At 39.2% G+C, this 22,847-nt stretch overlaps 1 protein-coding gene across 3 annotated transcripts in view; it reads left to right on the top strand.

Moving 5' to 3' along the window:
- The window catches only part of LOC115223492 (elongation of very long chain fatty acids protein 2), a 102,498-nt gene that overhangs the window by 38,131 nt on the left and 41,520 nt on the right, over positions 1-22,847 (top strand). Inside the window, exon 2 of one of the 3 annotated variants that reach the window (XM_029794101.2) lies at positions 8,561-8,663. The exons of the other annotated variants lie outside the window; for them this stretch is intronic. Within the exon in view, the coding sequence (XP_029649961.1) occupies positions 8,579-8,663 (85 nt within the window). The 5' untranslated portion in view covers positions 8,561-8,578. The remainder of the gene's footprint in view (positions 1-8,560; positions 8,664-22,847) is intronic. 3 annotated transcript variants of the gene reach the window in all.

Below are 22,847 nucleotides of genomic sequence, written 5' to 3'. Positions count from 1 at the left end.
CTACATTATCTGGTGTATCCTTTCTATTTTTAGAATGCTTGCATGCAATTTGAGGAGATATAATTGTTGTTTCTAGCTGGCGACGAAGAATTGTTCCCTCCCTCTCCCTGGTTTGTGATGCTTGTCTTCATTTTAGTGGCTACTGGGAATGAAAATCCTCATCAAGGGCTGAAGTGGGATACTGGACTACAAAAGGATGATTAATTTTATAGGTGTATACTGTGTGTTAAGAGGTTTGCTTCCCAACTACATGGTTCTGGGTTCAGTCCTGCAGTGTGGTACTTGAGCATGTGTCTTCTACAATAGCCTCGGGCCAACAAAGCCTTGTGAGTGGATTTGATTGATGGAAACTGAAAGAAGCCCATTGTATATATGTGTGTGTGTCTTTGTGTCTGTGTTTGTCTCCCTCGACTGCTTGACAACTGGTGTTGGTGTGTTTACATCCCTGTAACTTAGTGGTTCAGCTAAACAGACTAATAGAGTAAATACCAGGTTAAAATTCAAGGCAGTGCCCCAGCATGGCCACAGTCTGATTGAAACAAGTAAAAAAACAAAAGGATGTGTGTTTAGGTATGTGTTTACCCTGCACCAATACTTGATAACCAGTGTTGGTTTGTTTACATCCCTGTAACTTGGCAGTTTGGCAAAAAGAGACTTAAAAATAAAATTAAGTACAGGGGTTGATTTGTTTGGCTAAACCAGTGGTATTCAACCATTATTTTGCTGATGGACCCCTTTGATTCCTATGTTACATGGGTGGACCCTCACAGCCATTCAGTATTTAGTTGTATGAAAAGAAAATTAAAATATTGTATGAAGTGTGACTAGTTTGTTGCACGTGGATTTTACCAACAAAATCTTATAAGGATCCCCCAAGGGCCATATGGTCCCCAATTGAGAAACATTGGGCTAAACCAGAGCTGGCCAATCTGAGGCCCACAGGCCGCATGTGGCCCTCAGTTTTATCTTGTGGTCCACTTAATACTTTCTTGAAATGGGTTTATTTAAACAAACATTTTCAAAATTCTATCAAAAATTTAAAGATTGTAATGAAAAGTAAAAAAGAAAGACACTACTGTTTATGCAACGATAATATTTCATGTTGAATCAACAATCATTCATGTCCTGGACAGTAAAAATAAGAAAAAAGTGGAAATTTTACCGGTGAGTGTGTTAAATTATAAGGCACAAAAAGAAAATGACTCTCCCTAGACACAACAGAATATGCTTCAACACCCGAACTCATATAAAGAATCTTGCAAACCAAATCCAGAGAAGAAATCATTCCTTCATTATTGTAATAATAGCATGAGAAAGCAAAATGTAATCTGAGTTGGCCAGGCCTGGGCTAAATCCTTCAAAGTGGTGCCCCAGCATGGCCACAATCCAATGACTGAAACAAGTAAATGATAGAAGATAAAAATGTTGATTTAGAAACCTCTCTTACTGGGTTGGATGTTTCAGTCATTTGTATTTCCTTAGATGTGTAATACACACGGATGACCGATTGGTGTGTGAGTAGGGGAGAACTGCCACAATGCTTTTTGATGGTAGAATATAACTGCTTCGTGGTTGGAGACAGGATAAAGAAGTCTCAAAATCGAAAGTAATCAGATAAGATCTTGGATAAACGGTGTGACAGTGTGAGGTTGATAATGGCATAGACTATTTAGGGCATTGTCAGAGGCAACAGATGTGAACTTGATGACAACTATGACGACGAGAGGCTTTTAATGCTTAGAGGAATCAGGATACTTTATATGCTTATTATAACAACTGTGTTTTAGATTTCAATATAGATATAGTTTGAGTTCACAAATGGTGTATACATATTCATGTGTGTGTGTGTGTATATATATATATATATATATATATATATATAATGTGTGTGTGGCACAGTGTGTGAATGTGGTTACAAATATAGTATTTCTGTGCATATACAAAATTAAGAAGATTTAAGATTTAGAGAATTGCTTTCATAAGCTGATTTTTTTTTTCTCATCTTCATCAAACCTCCCTTAATCTCTTAAATTCTATTTTTTTTTTATTACTCCCAATAATACAAAGCAGTTTAATTGTTGCTCTTAATATACATATATATACACATCATATAATTATGTATTTGCTCACTTTTACTAATTGGGCTGTGGCCATACTGCACACCCATTGCTGTTGGATCTGTTTCAACAGCCTTCTTTCTGTGGTTAGTTTTTGGTGACTGAGGAAAATTTTGGTACAACCTTACTCATTAGCATTTCTTACAATGACATAAATTTATTTGGAATCTTAGACAGAATGACTAGGTTTTTCTGTTTCTTGAATACATTTGCAAGGGGCTGCTGAAAAGTTACTGGCTTTAAGAGTATCATGAAAGGCCTGGTTGGAGGCCCAAACTTCCGAGTTCTTTTCCAGCACTTAGAAAAACTGAAGGACCTACTGCAATAGGTGTGTGAATCTGAGAGGGGGAATATGTTAAATAATATCATAATTAACTGATCTACCTGTATTTTCTTTTATCCAAAGCCAGAAACTTTTCATACCTCCTCATACAGCCCACTGTATGAAGACCTCTTGTTTTGGTAGAGTATTCAAAAGTATTCAAAATATGTGGTCCCTTGAACTCCAAGCCTTTGCAGTATCTGGACCTAACTCTTGATGGGAAGTAGCCAGACATTTGGCTTAATGTAGTGGTGACAAGTTCAGGGATTTGTACAGCTTTCAATGCAAAAGTCTGGTGTTGCCCTTTCAGAATTTCCTGTGTGTGTGTGTCTTGTATCAGTCAGTAGTCTGTGGGCATGCTGGGGCACTACTACTTTGAAGAATTTTTAGTTGAATGAATTGGTCCGGTAATTTTTTTTTTTAAGCCTGGTATTTATTCTATCAGTTTTTTTTGCTGAACTGCTAAGTTACGAGGCTATAAACACACCAACACATGGTTGTGAAGTGGTAGTTGGGGACAATCACAGATATGCATTAACTTCTGTTTTGCAATGCCAGAAGCCCTCGAACAGGGTTCGTTTTCTACAATTCTTTTCAAACAGCGAAGCTTCCTTTCCGAGGGTCCAGGTCAGCTGGAACAAGAATCTGTTGATTCTTTTCCTTGGCTTTTGAATTGCACTATAATTCTATTAATAGTAGCAAGAGAAATTTGAAGATTTTCGGCAATTTTTCTCTAAGACCAGCCTCAGATTGCCCAACAATATGACCTCTTTGAAAATCTGACAGTTCTACTGAATTTTTTATGCGTGGCATGGTTACTCTGTGCAAATGTTTAATATAATGGCACCTGGAATGAAAAAGAATAATTACATTGTAAATTCTACACCGCTTAAAACATTAAGACGCTTAGATCAGAAATTTTGAAAATTAAAGGTGTCTATTTACTTTCTGCATGTCTGAGGTAATTACAGGAAACCGAGACCATTGGAGATATGCTGTGATTGAGAAGTCCCGGCAACTAAAGTGAGATCGCAGCCATGGCCGATGCCAGTGTTGCATGTCCGGCCCATTTAAAGGTACACGTGATGCGTCAGGCAATATGATATGCTTGAGAAGACCTGTTGAGTCAAGTGAAACCAAAATTGTAGCTGTGGCCAGTGCCCCCTGACTGGCTCCTGTTCCAGTGGCAGGTAAAAAGCACCATCCGAATGTGGTCAATGCCATTGCCCCCTGACCGGCTCTCGTACCAGTAGAACATAAAAAACACTATCCGAACATGATTGATGCCAGGGCCACCTGATTGACTTCCATGCCAGTGGCACATAAAAAGCACTATCCAAATGTGGTCGATGCTAGTGCCTCCTGACTGGCTCATGTGCTAGTGGCATGTAAAAAGCACTATCTGAACATGATTGATGTCAGGACCACCAGACTGGCTCCTGTGCTGGTGTCACGTAAAAAGTACCCACTACACTCTGAGTGGTTGGCATTAGAAAGAGCATCCAGCTGTAGAAACATTGCCAGATCAGATTGGAGCTTGGTGCAGCCACTGGCTTTCCTGACCCTAGTCTAACCATCCAACCCATGCTAGCATGGAAAACGGACGTTAAAGGATGATGATGATGATATATATATATATATTCTCTTTTTTCTCCTTTTACTTGTTTCAGTCATTTTGACTGCGGCCATGCTGGTGCACCACCTTTAATCGGGCAACTCGACCCTGGGACTTATTCTTTGTAAGCCCAGTACTTATTCTATTGGTCTCTTTTGCCGAACCGCTAAGTGACGGGGACATAAACACACCAGCATCTGTTGTCAAGCAATGCTAGGGGGACAAACACAGACACACAAACATACACACACATACATATATGTACATATATACGACAGGCTTCTTTCAGTTTCCGTCTACCAAATCCACTCACAAGGCTTTGGTCAGCCCGAGGCTATAGTAGAAGACGCTTGCCCAAGGTGCCACGCAGTGAGACTGAACCCGGAACCATGTGGTTGGTAAACAAGCTACTTACCACACAGCCACTCCTGTGCCTACATATATAAATATACATACATACATTATGTACAAAATGTGTAGTTGTTTCCTCCACTCGTTTATGTTTAAAATTTTTCAAAATGTCAACAATTTTAGATCTAATGAACTCGCCTCCTCAACCCCCTCCTCTCTAATCCTTAAAGAACTAATGAACCACACTCACAGTCAATGTTTCAACCCACTCTTACACACACACACACACACACACACACACACACATCAAAGAACATACACGTCTTCTTACTGAAAGATAAATCGGTTGTTTGCCAATAGAAGTTAGCAGTTGCTAAAACTTCCACCGCCAATCTTGAATCCCAGCTTTTCTGCTATCATTAGCACTATCTCCAAAACTATGCGTGTTACCTAGGTAACAGAACATCTACCACTTCAATCCAACTATCTCACCAGTTTAAACGATGTTCAGTTCATACTGTTAACTAGCCTCAGTGCACCTAAACGTCTGGCTTCCCCACTACCTGCCATCGTGCTGTTAGACATCTCACTCTGTGTTGTTAGTGCATCTCTCCATCTTTATAGTTTCATTTTATCCCTGAAAATATTGCAAAGCCTCGTCTTTGATGTGGCTTTCTGATATTAGTTAGTTACAGCCTTGTTGTTGTGAAGTAGATTCCTTTCTCTTTTCCCCCCTTAGTTTGTTTTTAGTCATTGGACTGTGGCCATGCTGGAGTACTGCTTTGAAGGGTTTTTGTGGTACAAGTTGACTTTCTCTTTACTCTTTTCTCTCTTTTACTTGTTTCAGTCATTTGACTGCGGCCATGCTGGAGCACCGCCTTTAGTCGAGCATATCGACCCCAGGACTTATTCTTTGTAAGCCCAGTACTTATTCTATCGGTCTCTTTTGCTGAACCGCTAAGTGACGGGGACGTAAACACACCAGCATCGGTTGTCAAGCAATACTAGGGGGACAAACACAGACACACAAACATATACACACACACACTTATATATATATATATATACATATATACGACAGGCTTCTTTCAGTTTCCGTCTACCAAATCCACTCACAAGGCATTGGTCGGCCCGGGGCTATAGCAGAAGACACTTGCACCAAGGTGCCACGCAGTGGGACTGAACCCGGAACCACGTGGTTGGTTAGCAAGCTACTTACCACACAGCCACTCCTGCGCCTTCAGTACTTTCTTTCTTTTTTTTTTCCTTCTTAGGTTTGGTACTGATTCAGTCGGCTCCTTTTGCTGAACCACGAAGTTACAGGGGGCATAAACTGACCAACAGCAGTTATAAAATTAAGTGTTGATAGGAGGACAAGCACAAATACACACACACACACACTCACACTCACACTCACACACACACACACACACGCATAATGTAAATGTTGAACCATGAGAATGAGTGCTCAACACCACATTGGTGGAAAGAATTTCTCTATTTGTGTATTAAGGCTACCATTGGTTTCATGTTAAGAAAAATATCTTAATACCTTCACAATTTTTCAAACCGAAATGCAGCTTTGCAAGGCCTAGCACCCGCTAACCACCCAAGCCAGGGTTATGTTGAAATCATGGGATGCAGCATGGTGGGTGTGAACTGTTTCAGCAGATGAACTAATTGAGTCAGTGGCGAATATCGTTAGATGCTGAGCAGATGAACAGTTAACAAACTTATCAAGTCTAGGTCACCCAATTCAGTTAGTGAACTACTACTAACTCCTGTAGCTGTGTTGTACTCGGATGAGACATTCAGCTAGTGAAAGACCAATGTGACTCATTAGTCTGAGCAAGTCACCTGACCAAATGAAAATGGTATGTGTATATATGCATATATGTGGCTATCAATGTATGTGTAAAGTATATCTCTGAGTGTATATGTGTTTGTTTGTTTGTTTTTACATCTATTTACCCATGCTAGCATGGGTTAGACAAATATCTCTTTGAGACATTTGGGGTGTTTTTTTTTTACAGAATAAGTACTATGCTTATTCTGGGGTCGATTTCTCGACTAAAGGCGATGCTCCAGCATGGCCATAGTTAAATGACTGAAACGAGTAAAAGAGTAAAAAGAGAGAGTTGTCGAGTTTTGCTAAATTGTTTGCCTCTCCTTTTCTACTTTAACCTCTGTGTGTGTGTGTTTGTTATGTATAGATACAACTGGGTTCATTTTCAGTTTCTGTCTACCAAATCCAGTCACAAGTTTTTGGTCAGCACTGGCCTATAGAAGGGACTTGTGCAAGGTACTTCACAGTGCAACTGGAACCTTGGCCGTGAAGTTGAGAAATAAACTTTTCAGTTAACTTTTCATGCTTGCTTATATATGTGTGTCTATGTATATATATGTACATATATAAGTGTATATATATATGTATGTGTGTGGTACGTCTGTATATTACTCGTTTACTTGTTTCAGTCATTTGACTGCGGCCATGCTGGAGCACCGCCTTTACTCGAGCAACTCGACCCCGGGACTTATTCTTTGTAAGCCCAATACTTATTCTATTGGTCTCTTTTTGCCGAACCGCTAAGTGATGGGGACATAAACACACCAGCATCGGTTGTCAAGCAATGCTAGAGGGACAAACACAGACAGACAAACACACACACATACATATATATATATATATATATATATATATATATATACATATATATATACGACGGCCTTCTTTCAGTTCCGTCTACCAAATCCACTCACAAGGCTTTGGTTGGCCCGAGGCTATAGTAGAAGACACCTACCCATGGTGCCACGCAGTGGGACTGAACCCGGTACCATGTGGTTGGTAAACAAACTACTTACCACACAGCCACTCCTGTGCTTGCATATGTCCATATGCAGTAAAGATATGTTTGTTCTTACCAGATATTTCCCTTATAAATATCACACCAGGCTTACGAAAATCATCTTCAGTTTGTACAGCGTTGTATGTATCCACCTACATAAATATACTGCAGCATATTTTTAAACCAGCTTTCCCATGCACCAGTACAGCTATGCCACTTTTCACTTCCTTTGATACCTGATACACTAGTTAATACTCGTTATTTCACCTTTATAGCAGTTAGTGATACTATAATAGTCATGAATGGATAATAGCTTCCTGCAGAATATCACTAGCTACACACGATACAAAAACCCATTCTGATGCTTTTATCATTACAGCAGCAATCCCTTAAGCCTTGGCTCTGCTATTCATCTCTTCTTATACCCCTATATTTATATATATATACACACACACACACAGATGCTTTATTGCCTTTCCAACTGTCGCCTTATTGCTTTTTGACACAATTACAAATGTACTGTTGTGCTCAAAGTTATATGGGTGTTAATAATTGCTATGAACGCATTAGAAAAGGTTTTAGTTGTGTCAAAAATCACTAACCCAGACTTGGAATTACATACGACAGCACGAAACAGCAGTTTAATTGCTGTTATCTTTCTCTCTCTCTCTCTATCTCCCTCTATTTCTCTTTATATAATATATATATATTATATATAATATACATAGTGTCTATAATATATGTATTATATATGTTTTATATATTATATAATATATATATATATATATATATATATATATGTGTGTGTGTATATATATGTATGTATCTCTCTCTCTTATATATACACAAATATTTGTACCCAAATTGCTTAGTTAACATAGATAACTATTTTTATTGTAACTATTTTTATAATTTACTAATAGCTACCTAGTAGTTTCATAGTTTTATGTTAATCTAGAATTCATAATTAGTCAAATCTAATAATCCAGAAAAGGAACTTCCTATTAGTAAGAATTATTTGATTATTTTACCTAATATTCCATAGTCTTCTATAATGGTTTTTGTAAAAAATTGGTGACAATATACGTTTTGTGTCATGGTACAAAAATATATGAGTACTACAATAATTTCACAAGAATAAAATTTAGTTTCTAGTAGTTTAGCATTTTACCAATGGTATTAAATATTATTATATGTTCAGTGAATTTACATAAGAAAAACTAATTTTAATATTATTAGTATTGGTATTTATGTAAGGTTTATGATTAATATTTATATTAAAATTTGCAGTGATTTATTATTTTTGTAGTAACACTTGCTTCACAAGATGGTATTTGGTGGCGCTGAAAATAAATGCGAAGCTTCTTATAAAGAACAATACTGTGACACTGATAACAAGAATTCTCTGGATAGTACGTGTTTTACCTTATATTTACCTAAACTTAGTGAGACACTTAAGCATTTAGTAATGTATTGTCAAAATTTGATCAACTGCTGCTTCGTAATGAGTAAATTTAGTAGAATTGAAGATGTCAGTATTCCTGCCTTTTGAGTTCGAGTGTAAAAAGTCTGTGAATGGTTTGTACCTTAGCAACTGTGGTTTCAGGTTCAATCACACTGCATTGCACCGTGGCCAAGTGCCTTCTTTCATAACTTGAGGCTGACCAAAGTTATGTATGGGTGACATTTAATAGCTGGCGACAAAATGGAAACCTGTAGAAAAGGTTCCATTCTTGTTCGTGGGTGGTAGACTTTATCCGTCACTCAATTTCACATCACCACTTGAGGGCCCCTTTGATGCTTTTTAACAAGCATTCAGGCCTAGTTGTTACTGGGCTGAGGATAATTTCCTATCACCTGTTGTGGAGATCCCTGAAGTGGGTCAAAGGTTACTACCCTTCCTCCTGTAAGTCAAACATTATCATCATCATTGTCATCATCATTGTCGTTGTCATCAACATCATTGTTTTAATGTCCACTTCTCTGTATTCACATGGGTCAGATGGAATTTGCTGAGGCAGACTTTCTATGGCTGGATGCCCTTCCTGTCGTCTGCCCTCACTTGTTTCCAAGTAAGCTAATATTTCCCCATGACCTGACATGTCTTCATGAAAGATTGAAAATGAAGGATGCTGCTTGCATCTCGGTGACACTCATTTACAACTGCCATGTCAGCACAGGGAGCTAGTAATAAACATATACACACATGTTCACTTGCACTCTCACACACACACACACACATGACAGGCTTCTTTCAGTTTCTGTCTACCAAATATACTCACAAAGCTTTGTTTGACCTAGGGCTATAGTAGAAGATACTTGCTCAAGGTTCTCTGAAAGCAAACTATCTATCACACATCCATGCCCTGCACCTATATATATATATATATATATATATATATATATAGCATGTCTCCATTCTTGTTTCACCATTCTCTATATTCATCTTTCCCCTCATCTCTAACAATCTGTCACTCTCCTCTTCCTCCACTCTTGCAAACCTGTTCCCCCACCCATTTTTCTTCTACCTTGTTACTGCCATCTTGTCTCTCTTTCTGCCACCTCCCACCCACCCTTATATATTACATGGTAGTTCTGTATCTCCTCTACTTCAAGACACCTGTTCTCCTTCTTCCATCGTACTTTTACCTTTCTAACTGTGCATAAGACCACCTCCCCTCTTTATTACATTCCCACTCAACTGTGTGCTCATTTTTTCTATTTGTTTTGTGAGTTAATTGACAATCTCACTTGTTCTGGTGCCATGAAAATAAGCATTTAGTACACTCTGTAAAATGGTTGGTGTCAAGAAGAGCATCCAGCTGCAGAAAACCCTGTCAAAGCAGACAGTGGGGCTCAACGTAGTCCCTGGATTTATTGGGTCCTGTTGAACCATCCTACCATACTAGCATAGAAGGTGGACGTTAACCCTTTTGAAACTGCCTCTGGCTTTGTAGTACAAATGTCTTGTTTTCAAAAGTTCTGAATTAAGATCTTCCACCAAACCTTAGTAGTCACAATTTATGTTCCTAACACTAGCTTAATGATAACCATGTTATTTTACTAAATTCTTTTTTTTCTATTTAAAATTAATTGAAAGAAACTCAGAGCATCTCAACAGAAATTTGGTGACAAAAGGGTTAAATGATGATGATTTTATATATATATATATATATATATATATATATGTTTACATATTTTGTATTCCAAAAGCTCTGTATTTAGCATTTAATTTGATGGAGGTTGTTTTTAGTGGGCAGCTTAGTTTAATGGTAGAAGAGTCGGTCAGTATCTAAGGGGTGCAGGCTTGAGTCCTGTGGCTGTCTGTTGACAACTTTTTCCCATCTTATAAGGGTACTAATATCTAATCTGTCTGCTGTTTTCATGGCCATACTGCATTCAAAATATTACCTTCTCTGTATAACATGATCCACATTCAACGCTTCTAAAGATAGTTTGTTTACACACTTAAGAAGCACTCCGTCGGTTACGACGACGAGAGTTCCGGTTGATCCGAATCAACGGAACAGCCTGCTTGTGAAATTAACGTGTAAGTGGCTGAGCACTCCACAGACAAACGTACCCTTAACGTAGTTCTCGGGGATATTCAGCATGACACAGAGAGTGACAAGGCCGGCCCTTTGAAATACAGGTACAACAGAAACAGGAAGTAAGAGTGAGAGAAAGTTGTGGTGAAAGAGTACAGCAGGGATCACCACCATCCCCTGCCGGAGCCTCGTGGAGCTTTAGGTGTTTTCGCTCAATAAACACTCACAACGCCCGGTCTGGGAATCGAAACCGCGATCCTATGACTGCGAGTCCGCTGCCCTAACCACTGGGCCATTGCACTTCCACTTGTTTACACACACACACACACATTTAGTGGAAGCTTAGTTTACAAGTTTAATTTGTTCCTGAAAACCATTCACCACCCAAAATGTTCTTAAAGCAATACTATTTTTCCCATAGAAAATTCAAGTAGGGAAGTGAACTAAGCAAAGGATAGACAGCAACTGACACTTTTCAAGCTGGTACTCCCAGCTTTTCGCCAGCTATTACTGCCAGCTTGTGTGTTTGTTACTTTAGTTATTGTCACCCCGAGATGTTTTATGCTTGAAAAATTATTGGCGAAACGATTTGTTGGTGATGGAAGGTGTTTCGTAAATTGAAGTTCTGCTGCATATCATGTTCACCTGTTGAAGCAGCAAGCACCTGATGGCTTATGAAGTGCCTTTATGCAAAATGAAGAAGAGTTTGCCTATGGCCATCTTCAATCCAGTGGCAAAGCTGGGTCAAGACAAACGGATGGGGACAGATGCAGTAGACAACCAGGATGTCTTGCATCATCTTCTTCTCTACACTCCACAATGCATTGCTTCAGTCACTTTCCTTCCTGTTGAACCATGAAGGTTTCCTCCACAGAGTCTTGTCAGATCCAGTCTTAGGTAGGCGAGGCCTGATATACTGATTAACCTATAGCTGGGAGCCTGACAGGTGCTACTAGTCCGGGTCGGAGTAGATGTGAAAACAAGTGTGGCATGACTGGCCAATGTGTAAAAATTCGAGCAAGGTCGTTGCCAGTACCACCTGACTGGCCCCCCGTGCCAGTGGCACGTAAAAGCTCCTACTACACTCTCGGAGTGGTTGGCGTTAGGAAGGGCATCCAGCTGTAGAAACTCTGCCAGATCAAGACTGGAGTCTGGTGCAGCCATCTGGTTCGCCAGCCCACAGTCAAGCCATCCAACCCATGCTAGCATGGAAAGCGGACGTTAAACGATGATGACGATGATGATGTAGTTAAGCAGTTTGCTTTGTAACTCTAAGAATTCTAGGTTCAACCTCTGTGTGTGACACCTTGGCAACAAGTGTCTTACTCTTTAATCACCACAGAGTGAACTGGGTTTTGTCATACACATATGGTATATTAGGAATGAGTTGCTGATAAATCAACATATTAAATAAATGCACCTTGCAGTATTTATTGAATAAAAGTTACATCTTGTAATGCTGAGGTCAAAATAGCCATTTCATAGATAGAACTCAATAAATTAAGTACCAGACAATGTATGGAGAAGTCAATATATAATGATTGACGGCAACGTCCTGAGAAGGCCATAGTCCAAAGTTGAAACTAGGAAAAGAGTGCATGTATGTGTATCTATTAATCTTACTCCATGCACATATCCCAGAATGCACACATACATACATACATACACGTGCACATGCACACACACACACACACACACACACACACACAACACACAACACAACACAACACAACACACACACACACCACACACACACACACACACACACACACACACACACACACCACACACACACACACACCACACACACACACACACACCACACCACACACACACACACACCACACACACACACACACCACACCACACACACACACACAACCACACACACACACCACCACACACACACACACACACACACATACATACACACACACACACACATGGTGATTGCTCCTTCTTCATGGATGATTGCTGTCTTTGTGCTTCCTTGTTGTCAATGACATTTCCGACTTTCCACCCATGGCCCTCTCAGTGCACTATTCAGTCCTGTTACAGATCTGCATGTTACGCACGCTGCCACTCTTCCATTGCCGTAGGACTTTCAACAGATGGAACGAAAAATGACGTCGCCATAAAGAGACATCTGTGCATTGATGGATTTATAGTGCTGTGCACTTGTGCAACACAAACACCACTCACTGAGTCTCCATGATTAGTACCCAGTGACAAGCTGAAGCAAGATGACCGGCAATCACAAGCACACATACACAATCACATACATTCATACATACATACATACATTCACATACACACATATACATACACATATGCACATGTGCGCACACACACACATTTTCTATTGATATTTCAACCACTAACACGCAAGCTTTCTTTCACTCTTAGTAAATAATTAAGAGCTTCTCTGTATGATCCATTAATAGTGAAATAAAACATTCAAGTTTATATAACCTAATGATAAAGATACTGCACTCTATTATTTCTTGTATTGAGTATATAAAACAATAACTGTTGTAGCTTTTTTTCTTAGTGTCCTGAATGGGTCACTTGGTCCTCTTTGTAGAATGAGTGTATCATGAATGGCTCAGTTAGGGAAGGGCCATTTCTCTGCTGTATTATACTCTGCACGGGTGGCGAGCTGGCAGAAGCGTTAGCACATCGGGTGAAATGCTTTGCGGTATTTCGTCTGCCGTTACGTTGTGAGTTCAAATTCCGCCGAGGTCGACTTTGCCTGTCATCCTTTCGGGGTCGATAAATTAAGCACCAGTTACGCACTGGGGTTGATGTAATCGACTTAATACCTATGTCTGTCCTTGTTTGTCCCCTCTATGTTTAACCCCTTGTGGGTAATAAAGAAATATGTATTATACTCTGCATATTGTATTAACGGTGAAGTGGACAATTGCAGGGATAGAATGTCAGGCTATTTAGACATATTTAAGAGATGTAAGACTCGTCAGTTTGCTTCATGGTCCCAACAGACAAAAAATGGAAAAAGTGTTGCCCCCATAGGATGGCGAAGGATATGCACTGGAACGGTCACTCCAACTCATGGGGCTTGCACTTTCAGATAGCCATCTCTGCTTTGATAGCAATGAGCTGAGATGTAGCCTGGGGACCCTGAAGACCAGAGGCCTCCACTGCTACAAACTTTCACTACTGTTAATTCAGAACTAACAGCAGGACGAAATGCCACTAAGCATTTTGTCCAGGATGCTAACGATTCTGCCTGCTCACTGTCTTATTTCAACAGATTTGGTAACAAAAACGGTCATGGGACAGCTATTTCTGTTAAGACTGGCAGTTGCATAGAAACCTCTCTTAAACCAGATTTGTATTACAGATATTTTAGTCTCCAGGTCACCAAAATCTACAATCAGATGTGTTCCAATCTGAAGCATTCTCTCTCTTTTACTCTTTTACTTGTTTCAGTCATTTGACTGCGGCCATGCTGGAGCACCGCCTTTAATCGAGCAACTCGACCCTGGGACTTATTCTTTTGTAAGCCCAGTACTTATTCTATCGGTCTCTTTTGCCGAACCGCTAAGAAACGGGGACATAAACACACCAGCATCGGTTGTCAAGCAATGCTAGGGGGACAAACACAAACACACACACGCATATATATATATATATATACACATATATATATACACATATATATATACACACATATCTACGACGAGCTTCTTTCAGTTTCCTTCTACCAAATCCACTCACAAGGCTTTGGTCGGCCTGAGGCTATAGTAGAAGAAACTTGCCCGAGGTGCCACACAGTGGGACTGAACCCAGAACCATGTGGTTGGTAAACAAGCTACTTACCACACAGCCACTCCTGCGCCTCTTGCATTTTTCTCTCTCAAACTCTTTGAGCTCTGATAGTTGTTGTTTTGTGATGAGAAACCAAAGTGACCTGTAGAATCACTGTCCCAGTTTTACTAACAGAGTGAACTGCATCCGTATAAGTGGATCGAAGACTAGTAAATAGTAAAGAAAATATCACATTTCTCTGATCAAACCTATCTATCGATACAACAGCTTATCCATTGCCTAGCTGTCTTCCTGATTATCTGTTTAACCTATTAACCTAATCTAATATTATCCAATCTAACCCAACCCATAATAATTCAAAGCAGTTTGCATGTGGTGTGTGTGTGTGTGTGTGTGTGTGGTGTGTGTGTGTGTGTGTGTGCGTGTGCGTGCGTGCGTGTGCTTGCATGTGTGTGCACACATAGCATATTATTTAAATGCTGTTTGGATGTGTGTGCATTTTTTTTTCATTTTTATTTACTTGTTTCAGTCATTGACTGTGGCCATGCTGGGGCTTCTGCCTTGAAGGGTTTCATCGAACAAATCAACCCCAGGACTTCTTTTTAAGTTTGCTCCTTATTCTGTCAGTCTTTTTTTGCAACACCACTCAGTTGGAGAGACATAAACAAACCTAGACTGGTTGCCAAGTAGTGGTGGGGTATAAACATAAGGACTTCCACACACAAATACACACACATACACACAAGTGTGTTCTGTCAATGATTACAGTCTGGATTCTCTTGACAAGAAAACATATATCCACTTGTAGTTTAACTCTCTAGGTCAAACCTGGCTGAGCAGAACTATATTTAAAAGCTTTCCAGCACTGGTAATCCAGTCTCTTGTAGCCATAGTTCAGCTCAGATTGCATTCATCGTCATCATCAAATATCCATTTTCCATGCTAGCATGGGTTACATGATTTGACAAGAACTGGCAAGCCTTGTGCCAAACTGTACTGCTTGCTTTGGTATGGTTTCTACAGTTGGATCCCTTTCCTAATGCCAACCACATTACAGAATATACTGGATGCTTTTTTTCTTTTCATGTGGCCCCAGGACCAGCGAGTTCATCAATGATAACTTGCAAGACAAGACCCCTCATCTGAGTAGGGAATAGTATTGAGGGAGGTAGCTTTGTGCTAGGTGATGAGAGGTTAAAATATGATAGAAGGGACTGAAACAGGTGTTTTGCAGTAAAGGAGATACCTGTAGTGTCTCCCTCTTGAGCTACAGATATACCCAGTTGGGAAAAGTGAGATGTCAGGACATATCCTCAAGTTAAAGGGTGTTGTATATAAACGAAATGGTACAGAGGTCTGGATTGAGTGAGTTGGCAGGTAAGTTCATGAGAATGGGAGGGCAATATTTTTTTTGTTAAGGTAATAGAATGTGGCTTGAGATTTGGCTGGTGTTTCTAGCAGGTCTGGTGACCAAGTAGAGACTCTCACATTGTTATTTATTATTTATTAAGTTGGTAGTAGCCAAGCTGACTGAGATCTTTGTTTAAAATCCACTTATTTTTAAGCCATTTTTCAAATCTACACAGAATGTTATTTTCAATGATTTTCTGTGTAAATTTGAAAATATTCTTTTGGTGGGGGTTTATATAACATACAAAGAGTATTGATTTTAAATTTTGGTGCAAGACCAGCAGTTTTGGAGGAGGGCAAAATCAATTACATCGACCCCAGTGTTCAACTGGTACATATTTTATTGACCCCAAAAGTCAATGTTGACCTTGGCAGAATTTGAACTCTGAATGTGAAGATGAACAAAATTCTGCCAAGCATTTTGCCTGGTATACTTAATGATTCTGCCAGCTCACTGCCTTACATATGAAGAAAATATTAAGAAGATGGCGAATAAATGAATAAACCTGTTTATGGTTACTTGATTTGCAAGGAATAGCTGCCAAATCTCTCTTAAATCGTACACTAACATCTTAAAAATGGGATACAGAGAATAGTAGAGTGCTAGATAGACTATTCCTGAATACAATCTGGGAAGGTCACAGCTGGGAAGGCCTTTGATCATTGATCTGTTCAGTCCAAGCTAACCTAGTACTAGTTAACAACATAATGGATATATATATATATATATATAAATTAATAAATAAAACATATGCATATATATAAACACATATGTACGTACCTACCTCTACATGTACATATACACGCATATATGAGTACAGGACACCAAAAAAACGTCGAACACAATGAGAAACGAAAACATAGACACAAATCCAAGGAACTGGACATTTTTTTAAACAACAAAAAAATAGAGTACAGGACAATTAACACAAAGAAAAAAACCCTTCTTCAGTCGCCATGGTTTCATCTACTCTACATTTCGAAGGTGGTGTGTGTGTGTGTATGTCACCATCATCGTTTTACGTCTGTCTTCTATGCATGCATGGGCAGGAGAGTTGACAGGAGCTGGCCTGGTAGAAAAAAACTACCCTAGGCTACTGTGTCTGTTTTGGTAGGGATTTTACAGCTAGATGCCCTTCCTAACACCAAACCACTGTAGATAATAGTGAGGGATTATCAATCTGGGCAAAATACTTCATAAGCTCTCTGTTGGCACACCAGGCTATCGATATTGTTTAGGTTTGTGACGAACTCCATGTATTCTTATGGCCAGTTCCGAGTTTATGGTTCATCACAATTCTGTACTGTAAATTCATGGATGGGTTCTAGACAAACTGGTTTTTACACAGTGATATATAAAACAAAGTATAAACAATGGTCATTACATATTTTTGTTTGTTAGAGTAAATTTGGCTTACAGCTGTTTCCATAGGAAACATCAACAACAGAATGGTCCAATTAATCCTTTTGATGATAAGCCACACCATTCTGTAACTCCTGATAAATTAACATGATATTCCTTTGTAATATGCAGATTCTCAGGTCTCCAGCAGGTGCATTTGTGGCAGTCAATTGAGCTATTTAATTTAAATTTAGCCTCATCACTCCAACCTTAGTTGGAAAGGGTGCATCTTCTACACATCTTGAATGTAAACCATTCAAATATTGTCACTATCTTTCTAAATCACTTTGCTTTCCACTTGGAATTTTTGGTCCTGCAAAGTTGTCTCAGTGTATAAGCCAAACCTATCTTTTTTTTTTGCATTTTTTCCTATCTTTGGCTGTAGATATTGTCCTGAAAAATTTGACATGTATGCCAGAGGGTACAGTATTGAAAATTTGCCACTAAATGTGTATGAGGAACCCATTTTCCCTCCTTTGAAATCAACCTTAGCTTCTTGAAATGATTATGGACAGTCATAATGTTAACATTGAATTCAATGAAAGCTCTTTTATGGTTATGGTATAATTCCTCACAAATGTTATCTCTAACCTTTTGTTGTCCAATTTGGAAGAATGCCCTGATATAAGGCTCCTCAAGCATATTAAAATTGCCGTGTCTGAATTTTTCAATCCACCTTTCTTCCATTCATTACATCTTGATCATAAAACCTTACAAATATTTTTGCCTGCTTCAATTGCATTAGAACCTCAATGAAACTTGTAAATCAACCATGTGCAACCAGCAGTCTGCAAGACTTTCTGAATGGCATGTCTAATGAAATTTTTCAGTAGCACAGCACACCTGATGGTGATGAGTTATGTCTTATGCAGCCTGCTTCTTGAAAAAGGTTACCCATGCCTGTTGTAAAGTATATCACAAATATGCACTTTGCTTTGATTCCGTGATAAGCTCTTCACATAGAAAATTAATGTACTAAAATGTGGTTGTTGCTCTGCAGGAACTCATGAAATGATTATGAATCAGTGAATGGCGCTAGTATTTACAGCCTAGAGCCAAAAAAAAAAAACTGTTTCAACAGGTTCATGCTTGTAAATCAGACAGAACTTTCTATATGGCCTGATACATGCATTTAACCTCACTAGGTGGCACAAACTTACGAACACCTTGAATAATTTCACCTGTTCATTTCTAGTTTTTACACAGAGAGAGAGAGAGAGAGAGGGAGAGAGAATGTGTGTGTGTGGGGATGATGACAAATTGTAAAAAATGAAATTGGCAGCCAGCACTGATTTTACTAATTTGCACGTTAGTACATTCATTAGCAATGCATATTCACAGGACTGCTTCGGTCAGTCAGTCCCTGAAATGCACGATTTCACAAGGAACATACTAATTTTGTTCACCTTCATTTTGAAGGAAGTGCGCCATACTTTAGTATAAGGGAAATAATTCTAACCCCTTCCCCTATCATTCATTTTTGTTTTTAACAGAATCATTTGTAGACTGGGCTTTTAACTCAAACAAATGCCAACAGCATTTTATATGAACAAGCATGGTTGTGTGATAAGATGTTTGGTTTCAGTCCCTCTATATGGTATATTGGGTATGTGTCTTCTGCTATAACCCTGGGCTATCCAAAAACCTTTTGAGTGTAAGCGAGTTTCACTGTTGTGCAAGTGGTGTCGTCTTTCATTCCCAATCTTCCATGAAAACATGTCTGGTTATGAGGAAATATTTTTGGAAGCACTCCGTCGGTTACGACGCCGAGGGTTCCGGTTGATCCGATCAACGGAACAGCCTGCTTGTGAAATTAATGTGTAAGTGGTTGAGCACTCCACAGATACGTGTACCCTTAACGTAGTTCTCGGGGATATTCAGCATGACACAGTGACAAGGCTGGCCCTTTGAAATACAGGTACAACAGAAACAGGAAGTAAGAGTGAGAGAAAGTTGTGGTGAAAGAGTACAGCAGGGATCACCACCATCCCCTGCCGGAGCCTCGTGGAGCTTTAGGTGTTTTCGCTCAATAAACACTCACAACGCACGGTCTGGGAATCGAAATATGAGGAAATATTACCTTACTTGGAAACAGGTGAGGGTTGGCATTAGGAAGAGCATTCAGCTATGGGAGATTTGCCACAACAAAATTCCATCCAACCTATGCAATCATGGAAAAATGGACATTAAAATGATGATGATGATGATTAAGAGTTAATTAACTGAGGTAGAGACAGGTATGGCATCATATTTGTGGATAAGTTGTCAACAAATTACAAGGCGCAGGAGTGACTGTGTGGTAAGTAGCTTGCTAACCAACCACATGGTTCTGGATTCAGTCCCACTGTGTGGCATCTTGGGCAAGTGTCTTCTGCTATAGCCCCGGGCCGACCAATGCCTTGTGAGTGGATTTGGTAGACGGAAACTGAAAGAAGCCTGTCGTATATATATATTATATATATATATATATATGTGTGTGTGTGTTTGTGTTTGTCCCCCTAGCATTGCTTGACAACCGATGCTGGTGTGTTTACATCCCCGTCACTTAGCGGTTCGGCAAAAGAGATCGATAGAATAAGTACTGGGCTTACAAAGAATAAGTCCCGGGGTCGATTTGCTCGACTAAAAGGCGGTGCTCCAGCATGGCCGCAGTCAAATGACTGAAACAAGTAAAAGAGTAAGAGTATGTTTAATAAATACAAGTATATATTTGATACATTTAAGCATGCTATGTAAATTGACACTGAGGTCAAAGCAGGGGGTTAAATATCTGTTTATTAAATGTACAATGTAAACATATTTACAGCTTTATGCATTTAAGATATATGATTCCTATTAAAACATTTGTAGCTTAATCCAATTTATGAAAATCTGTTGAGAACATGAAATTGTTAAACATGTTTGATGCACATGTAAAGTATCAAAACAACGAAGGCCTTAGTTAACAGGAAATGGGAAACATGTTTGGAAGAGATTAGTTTTTCTCGTTAATGAATGCTATCTTATTATCAGAGGCCAAAGCAAAGCAGTAAGCTGGTAAAATCTTTAGCATACTAGAAAAATTGCTTAGTGGCATTTTTTTGGGTTCTGAGTTCAAATTCTGAGGTCAACCTTGCTTGTCTTTTTTTTTTTTACCAATCATTTTTTATGAATTGAGCATTGGGGAATGATGTAATTGGCTAGTTCCTTGCCATAAAATTTCAGGCCTTGGCATATCTGTGCGGGTGGCACATAAAAAGCACCCACTACACTCACGGAGTGGTTGGCGTTAGGAAGGGCATCCAGCTGTAGAAACATTGCCAGATAAGACTGGAGCCTGGTGCAGCCTTCTGGCTTCCCAGATCCCCGGTCGAACCGTCCAACCCATGCTAGCATGGAGAACGGACGTTAAACGATGATGATGATGTTCCTATAGTTTAAAAAGTTATTATTACTATTTGGAAGGTGGCAAGCTGGCAGAATCATCTTGTCCCACCTTTTGGGGTCAATAAATATGTATTAATTCAGGACAGTTTCCCTCTTTCAGAGTGTATTTCTCTTTGATGTGTCAATATATTTGCCATTCCTTATACACACAAACATGCATATTAGATAGCTTCTACTTATTTTCTCTCTTCGAGATTTCACGAAAAACACTTTGTTTATCCCAAGACAATGGCAAAAGACACTTTCTTTCTCAAAGTGTTGTGGAATGGAACTTAACCCAGAATTATGTGCCTGTGAAGTAAACCTCTTTATCACAGTCATGTCTGTGCCCTTTCTGTCTACAAGATTATCTTTTATAACTCAGATTGCTTCATCAAAGGCAATGCTTATTTATTCACATTGTTTTGAATTAATCATGCATTACCTGTAGCTATGAGGTTTCGAGGATGTGATTGTTCATTTCTAAAATGACATTACAGGGTAGGTGTAAGAGGCCTGATCTGGCTGATTTGAACATAATACTGGTTGCCAGACATGGCCAGTTTAAATGCTAAAAGATGAAAAAAACAACTTCTGGTAAACTTTATCCATGGAAGTAGTTGCTATGAAGGTATTGTAAGCCTTTCTTGTATAAAGTAGTCGCCTTCCTTTCCTGATATCTATTAATATCTGTCTACCAATCGACTGTCTTCATAGAAGTAGAAATTATGTTGTAAATTGATTTAGGCAGAAATCAATATATTGATTAGAATCTAATTGCATAACTTTTCTCATGACTGGAAGACACTTATTTGAAGACTGGATTTTTTTCTGGAGAATTAAACAATGAGATATTTAAAAAAATTAAAATTTTGCTAGCCAGCAGCACTTTTTAGAAATAACAGCTAAATCTCCTTCAAATTATACCTTACTGTCTTAGTAAAAGTAAGTACTGTTGCATGCCCTAGAACTCTCAGAGCTAGATATCCGGTTTCCATGGTGTATAGCTGACCAAGATCATATTTCAGCCTTAATGGGATTCCTGTCCATTGCAGGGTCGCTCATTTGCAGCTGCATGGACTGGAGAAACATAAAATGGAATGTTTTGTTCAAGAACACCATGCACTGTCCAATCATGGAAAGTGAAACCATGGTCTTGCGATCGTGAGTTAAACAACCTGACCACTAGGTCATGCACCTTCAAATTTATGGGGGTGTGAAATGGGACAGAAAAAAATGAGGGAAGGACACTTTTTAGATATACTACATGATTGGAATGTCTTTAAACATTTGCTGGATCTGAGCTGACCTGGGGCTAAACATTAGCAATTACAACAATACTAATTTGAAAATTTGTTTAGTTCATAGATTTTAATTGCACTTTCATTAGTCTGTGAAAAAACAAGTCTTAATCATCATCATCATTTAATGTCTACTTTTTCATAGTTGCATGGGTCAAAGAACTTAAGGCAAATTTTCTGTGGTTGGATGCCCTTCCTCTTGCCAACTTTTATCTGTTTCCAGGCAAGCTAGAAATATTTTCCCATGGAAGATTGGAAATGAATAACATCACTTGTACGACAGTGATACTTGTTTAAAACCATCCCGTGGTGCCTAGACAAAGGGTCACACACACAAACACAGACATACATACGTACGTACAGACAGACAAACTGAGATACCTGGCACCTTGCTATACTCAAGAAGACACCTCGACCACAACAGAATTGATACCAGTGCTGGTATCACATAAAACACATTGGTGCTGGTGCTATGTTAAAAGCACCCTGTACACTCTGTAAAGTGATTGCCATTAGGAAGGGCAACAAGCCATAGAAAACCATGCCAGAACACACTATGGAACCTAGTTTGGGCTCCTGGCCTTACCAGCTCCTGTCAAACTGTCCAGCCCATGCCAGCATGGAAAAGGGACTTCAAATGATGATGATATATCATCATCATCATCATCATTGTTTAACATCCGCTTTCCATGCTAGCATGGGTTGGACGATTTTGACTGAGGGCTGGCGAACCAGATG

The sequence above is a fragment of the Octopus sinensis genome, linkage group LG23 (genome assembly GCF_006345805.1).
Source record: "Octopus sinensis linkage group LG23, ASM634580v1, whole genome shotgun sequence".
NCBI classification, from domain to species: domain Eukaryota; kingdom Metazoa; phylum Mollusca; class Cephalopoda; order Octopoda; family Octopodidae; genus Octopus; species Octopus sinensis.
This window is presented reverse-complemented; position numbering and strand designations above follow the sequence as displayed.